General features: G+C 43.4%; 1 protein-coding gene across 1 annotated transcript; it reads left to right on the forward strand.

The window, feature by feature from the left end:
• Positions 1-2,403: 2,403 nt before the first annotated feature.
• On the forward strand, positions 2,404-6,294 carry LOC133377912 (uncharacterized). Its single transcript, XM_061612710.1, has 2 exons — positions 2,404-3,910; positions 6,232-6,294. Exons 1-2 carry the CDS (start codon positions 2,588-2,590, stop codon positions 6,292-6,294), a joined length of 1,386 nt encoding a protein of 461 aa, XP_061468694.1. The 5' UTR covers positions 2,404-2,587.
• The last annotated feature ends 208 nt before the right edge of the window (positions 6,295-6,502 follow it).

Genomic DNA, 6,502 nt, shown 5'->3' on the forward strand with positions numbered 1-6,502 from the left:
TCCCTGTCTTAAGGATATATAGTGGACCAGAAAGACTTGACTGTGTCAATTATTCCACTCTATTACAGTCTATGGATTCTTAAAATGAGGGCATGTAATCCCAACTACTAAATTATTATATTCTCTCCATTTTTCTTTCTCTTTCATTAGTCCCATTTACTTTGGTTCTGTTCCCATTTCTGTGGATCATGTCAACCAGGTGTCAAGTTTGTGTTTTTTTTAAGAAGGAGATTCTGGGGAAAGCATGGGGATGACTGTAGGCAATACAAGAAGGGCAGGGGAGCACTCCTATATTAACAATCCTATATATGCCAATCCCGCTGAGTTCAATGGTGAGTTTAGGGGCTCAACCATATGCCTGCTTAATCTGTAATGTAAACCCACTATGTCTCCATTAATCACCCGCATCCATATAACGTTCTCCTCCGATCACTGCCTTCCCACACTTTCCCCTCCCTTAATCCAGATTTACTCATACCGGGATACTCCAAAAAGGAAAGGAACAGCAATTACAAATCCTTAGGGACAGCTCTGTGGTTCTGTTGCCTCGCTGTTTCCTGTGTGGTTGGTTCTAACTCCACCTCCTTCCATGCCTCCTGCTTCTCTTGGGTTCCCATTGGCTCCCCTCAACTTGCCCTTCCCTCTGTTATCTGAGCTGAAAAACACAATGAGATGAGAAGGAATTAGCATCTCAGGGACTGAAAAAATAATAATAAGGAGATGGAGGGGCAGTATCAGAAGGGGCAGGTTCTCAGAAACTGAATGGCAACCAAAATAAAGTTAAAGGTTTCCAGAGGGTTTAAATGTATGCTGTGGATCTCCCATTGTGGAACTGTCACAGGCACAGTGGGGAGGGGAAAGGCTTCTCTCATCTCTGGCCCCTACCCCATTTTTACTGATGGGTTTGATGGTCAACTCTGTACTGGGAGGGGAGGAAGAAAGCCTTTGTAAAGAAGCCAAACATACTTTGTGGACTTACAGAAGGAAGGGGAACGGAGGCAGGCAAACAGCAAAGTAAACAACAACAAGAAAGGACACTCCAACAAGTACGGATGAGAAGTTTGTTTAATCTGAGAAAGAAGGATGTGCAAAGTAATCATGTTTGGACTACCAGGGGACAATCTGAATATGCAAAATGTGGAGTTTTAGCCATGTTACATGACGGTATGGATGAGTCCTGGGACTGCAGCCTCAAAATGTTTGTGTGTACCAGCCTCAAAATGTTTGTGTGTATTAATATATATATATATATATATATATATATATAAACGTAATTGTGATTAACCAAACAGAGGTTTTTATTACATTAACAAAACGTTTCAGCTTCCGCCTTCATCAGCTGCCAACATACAAATGCTGTTACCAAAGTGGCAGTTATAGAGCTTTGAGGATGGAATGCTCAGAGGGGCTTCATTTGCAGAAGCTAAGTAGTGGTGGTACTTGTCATGCCAGTTTGATCCCCTTAATTATTTTCCTGGGTCCCTGGTCATAGATAGTTAAATCCTTTGATATTTTTTCATCCCGGAGACCCGGTGATTTTTACAGCCCCAGCTGTATCAGCTTACTGCAAATTGGCACCTCTTTATCAGCAAGAGGGGCCTGGTTCCGTCAAGGCCGTAAAAACTCCTACGGCTTGTTATGGGAAACCAGGAGGGACGGGGCCTGGTACTGTGGGAACATCGTTTCATCATTCCTGTGTTGGAACTGCTAAATTAGTTGATTGCTCCCAGCTGAGGCAAGGATTTTTCTCTATAAGAGAAGGCCTCAGCTCTTGGGCTGTGTTCCACTTGTGGGCACCACCTTGCTTATGGTGATGCTCTGCGGTGGCTCCACTATACTTCCTGACTGGCCGTCCCTGAGGGGAAGGACACTAACTCCTGAGAAAGAGCTGAGGCTTGTAAGTACAATTGAGGCAGTTAGTTTTATTATTTTCATTTTTGTGCCAAGAACCTTTATATCTTGTTTGTTATATACCTTGCCCCTTTTGGGTGTTGGTTTTAGGATTTGATTTGCTGCTCCAAACTAATTGTATGTACCTTTTTATCTTTTGTACCCTTTACCCCTTTTCTTATTTTCTTTTTTTTTAATAAACTTTACTTATTTTAAAGCAACGTGTGTTTATTCCAGAGAAGGGGTTCAGTTACTAAGTTCAGTCCTGGCTGCTTGACCAAACTACCGTGTACTAGAGGAACATTTTCACTTAAGACTTCTGAAGGGGCCAGGAGGGTATTGAGCCTCTGGTCCTGAGAGGCTTGGGTGTTCAGTGGGCTCTGGGGGTCCCTTCACCCCAGAGTGTTTAACCAATAGAAGGGTGGTGGCAGTACTACCGTGCAGGGTTGGTGTAAGCATACACAGCCCTAGCAGACCAGGTTTGCTAGGATCAATTGCCCAAGGTTGGGGATTGATTCCTGGGACAGTAAAAGTAGGAGGAGGGGAACTCCCTGCTTTCACTACATGTTGGCAGCGTTTGGGGTCGAAAAAGACTGAACCTATCTCTGGTTAAACATAGTTGTGGAAAAGGTACAATTGGATAAATTACAATTATTAAAGATTCTGGCACAAAGGTTTGTTGTTTTGGAAAGTCAGGATGGATACAAGATCTAAACAAAAGAAGGCATTAGATCAGGTTTCCACTGAGAGTAGTGATGAGGAACAAACAGAGATGTTACCTCAAGGCAATTTTGAAGCAGCAGGAGGCAGCGCAGAGGGGCTGCCAGTCCAAAGCTTTACTCCGGAGGGAGAACGAGCACCGTCACCGGTACGGGGTCGACGGAGTATGGATAGCCAAGTTAGCCAGAGTGGGGGGGTGCCACCCATGGATATGTGGGCAGAAATGCACAACTTCTTCTCGAAACAGATGGCTCTTATGACTACCCTTGTACAACAACAACAAGCTTTTGCCCCACCAAGCCAAGGACTGAGGTCTGGCAGAGTGTGTTTGGGAGGAGCGGATCCAGCAGATTTTCCGTTTTATCAAGCGGGAGAGGATATCTCCGAGTTTTTTTTAATCTTTGAGCAAGCGTGTGTGGACCAGTCTTTAGACAAAAAATACTGGATGAAAATTCTACGCACTCAAGGAAAGGGAGAGTTAAGAAGTCTAATGTGTAAACTCCCGAGAGAGCTAGCTGATGATTATGAAAACTTTGTAAAATTGGCAACAGCCCAGTTTGCGCTATCCACCAGGGCATGTTACCAAAAGTTTGAGACTTTGACAAAAAAATCAAAAGAGACGTTTTCAGCATTAAGCGCTCGTACTGCTCAAGCTATGGATTTGTGGATTGCAGCTGCAAAAGCTAATACTTTTGAGCAGTTAAGGACTGTGTATACTCTGGAGAAATTTTACAAAATGTTGCCAAGAGAGCTTGCCGCAGCGGTGCGAGGCAAAAAGCCAAAAAGCTTGCAAGAAGCCGGTCATTATGCTGATGAACTAGATTCCTTTCAGGACAAAGAGGAATTGCCTAAAGCATATGTTAAAAAACCGGGCAATTACAAAGGGAATCAACCAGCGGGTGGAGGAAGTGAGTGGAAGAAAAAAACGTGGCCATCTGTAGTTAAGTCAGAGGACAAAGGGGAGAGCTCTGTTCCTGCTGCTGTTCCCGTGCGTCCGCCAGTTTACCAACCGAGTAAAGCAGTTTTGGAGAATTTATGCTTTCTATGTAAACAACCGGGGCACAGAAAGGACCAGTGTTCCCAACTGATTAAGAAGCAGAATGTGAGTGTCAGCAAAGGGACTAAAATAGCGGTAGTACAGAGAGCCCGTGATTATGAAGAACCAGGAGGGCAGTCATCTCCAGAAATTTCCCGTTGGTCGTCTTCGGATTCTAATTCCGACCAGGACTGGGAGTTTTCAGCTCCTAGTACTGAGAATAGTCCCATCACCCAAAGGAAAGGAAGTAAACAGACTCCTGCGGTGAGTGTTATTCAACCGGGAGAAAAGAAGGGGGGTGGAAGGAAAAAGCCAACCCAGGAACTACTCCAAAGCGGGAAGGGAGAGAAGGAACGACTCCCTGCAGACAACGTTAACTATTCCTGTTTGCCTGGCCAGATTGCTTGGTCCAACAAAATGTTTAAAGAGACTATTTTTGTGAATTATGTTAAGTTAACGGCCTTTCGCGATTCGGGCAGTGAGGCATCGAGTTTATCTCGCCATTTAATTCCGCCTGAATTAATTTTACCAGGGATTAAAGCGTCAGTACATGTTTATGGGATGTCTAATAAACTTTGTGATGTGGCTGATGTTTGGATTTCATATAAAAACTGGTCGGGAAAACATAGAGTATTAATTCATGATTACTCTGACCAGTTTTTTGATTTCCTGTTGGGGAATGATATTGCCTATGCACATTATTTACATAATCAGAAGGCTGGAGATGTGAATGTAAATGTTTTAACTAGAAGTGCAGTTAAGAAATTAGAGCGCGAACCTGATATTGAAATTTTACCACTAGATGGTGCTGTGACACGAGAAGTTGATGATTTAAACCAGCCGCTGCCAAACGGAGCTGGGAATAGGGATGATGTTGAATCTCCTGAGGAAGAGTTGAAATTAAATTCTGTTCGTTCTAAGGCGTTTAGGGAAGCTCTCCTACAAGATGAAAGTTTGCAAAAATGTAGGGAAGCTGCAGACAATGCTCCCTTGAAATTGTCTAAATCTGTGACCGTAAGATTCTATTGGAAAAATGGGTTGTTATACAGAGAGCATGTGCCGCAGGGTGCATCTGTGGATTGGAAACCTGTTAAACAACTGGTAGTTCCATCAGCGCATAGGCTGGAAGTGTTACAATTGGCTCATGATGCTATCAGTGGAGGCCATTTGGGAATAAAAAGAACTTTAGCACGAGTAACTCGTTGCTTTTATTGGCCCCAGATTGCAAAAGGGGTGCAGGATTTTTGTAAAAGCTGTTTAACCTGTCAGTTAGTAGGACATGCTAGGGATCATCCTAAAATGCCTATGCAAGTTTCTGAGATCATAGCAGAACCATTTGCCCAGGTCGCAGTGGATATTCTTGGTCCACTGAATGTGACGCCTAGTGGGAAGAAATTTATTTTGACTTATATAGATTATGCAACACGATTTGCTGAAGCAGTAGCTCTAAGCAGCATTACTGCTACGGCTATTTCAAAGGCTCTATTAGAGATTTTTTCTCGGTGGGGATGCCCAAAAGTTATCTTATCAGATCAAGGCCCAGGTTTTGTAGCTAAACTCACTAAAAAGCTATGGGAGATTGCTGGGATAGAACATGTGATGTCTGTGCCTGGACAGCATGAATCCAATGGACTTTGTGAACGTCTGAACCTGACTCTAGGAAGAATGTTAAGGGCACATGCTGTAAAACATTCAGGTAACTGGGATGTGGCCTTGCCGTTTCTTATGTTTGCCTATAGAGATACCCCCCAGGCCAGTTTAAAATCTTCTCCAAATCAGTTGGTATTTGGCAGGGATATTACAGGTCCCCTGTCTTTGTTAAGGGCAGATTGGGAAGGAAAGATGGAATTCTCTTCTGTACCAGTAACCACATATTTACAAAACTTGCGTGAGACCCTAAAGGATGCATTGGAGACTGCCCATGAGAATTTAGCAGAAGCCCAGCAACAGCAAAAGGCTTATTATGATTCTCATACTAAGGCACGTCGTTTTGCAGTGGGTTCTGAGGTGCTGGTGTTAAAACCACAATCAGGATCTAAGTTGTCAGTAGCCTGGACTGGGCCTATGCTGGTTAAGGCACAACTGAGTGATACCAATTACTTATTGGCCTATCCTGATTCAAAAAAGAAACCAAGGGTTTACCATATTAATACCCTTAAGCAATTTTGGTCTAGGGCAAAGCTGGTTTTGGCCTGCACTAGGGCGAAAGAGCAGGAAGAAGGGTTTGTGGACCTAGTGGCAGAAAGTCAACAAGAAGGGGGTATTGATGAGGGTTTTTTTTCTGATAACTTGGAATATGAACAATGTTCACAACTACGCCAAGTTTTGGTAGATTTTCAATCTTTGTTTTCTAGTAAGCCAGGAAAAACACATTTAGCAAAACATTCTATTTTGACAGGTGATCATCCACCAATGCAGTCCTCCCCTTATAGGGTAACTGGGCCACATGCTAAAGCGGTGGAAAAAGAAATACAGGCCATGTTAGACTTAGGGGTTATTGAACCTTCTGTTAGCCCCTGGTCTTCCCCCATTGTGCTGGTAGCCAAGAAGGATGTTAATGAAATTCGTTTTTGTGTGGATTACAGGAAATTAAATTCAATCACCCAAGTGGATCCATACCCCTTACCCAGGATGGATCATCTGATTGAAAGGTTGGGGGCTGCTAAGTTCATCACCACCTTGGACCTAACTAAGGGTTACTGGCAAGTACCCCTAGATGAAGATGCTGTCTTGAAATCTGCCTTTGTTACCCATATGGGCTTGTATCAATTTAAAATGATGAGTTTTGGGCTTAGGAATGCTCCTAGTACGTTCATGAGATTAATAAATTCTGTCCTGAATGGTTTAGGAGATTAC

The sequence above is a fragment of the Rhineura floridana genome, chromosome 2 (assembly GCF_030035675.1).
Source record: "Rhineura floridana isolate rRhiFlo1 chromosome 2, rRhiFlo1.hap2, whole genome shotgun sequence".
Classification (NCBI taxonomy): domain Eukaryota; kingdom Metazoa; phylum Chordata; class Lepidosauria; order Squamata; family Rhineuridae; genus Rhineura; species Rhineura floridana.

Coding starts and splice junctions, on each gene's coding strand:
- LOC133377912 (XM_061612710.1), top strand. CDS start 2,588: ATGGATACAAGATCTAAACAAAAGAAGGCATTAGATCAGGTTTCCACT. Junction 3,911..6,231: donor GAAGTAAACAGACTCCTGCG/GTGAGTGTTATT, acceptor TGTGGATTACAG/GAAATTAAATTCAATCACCC.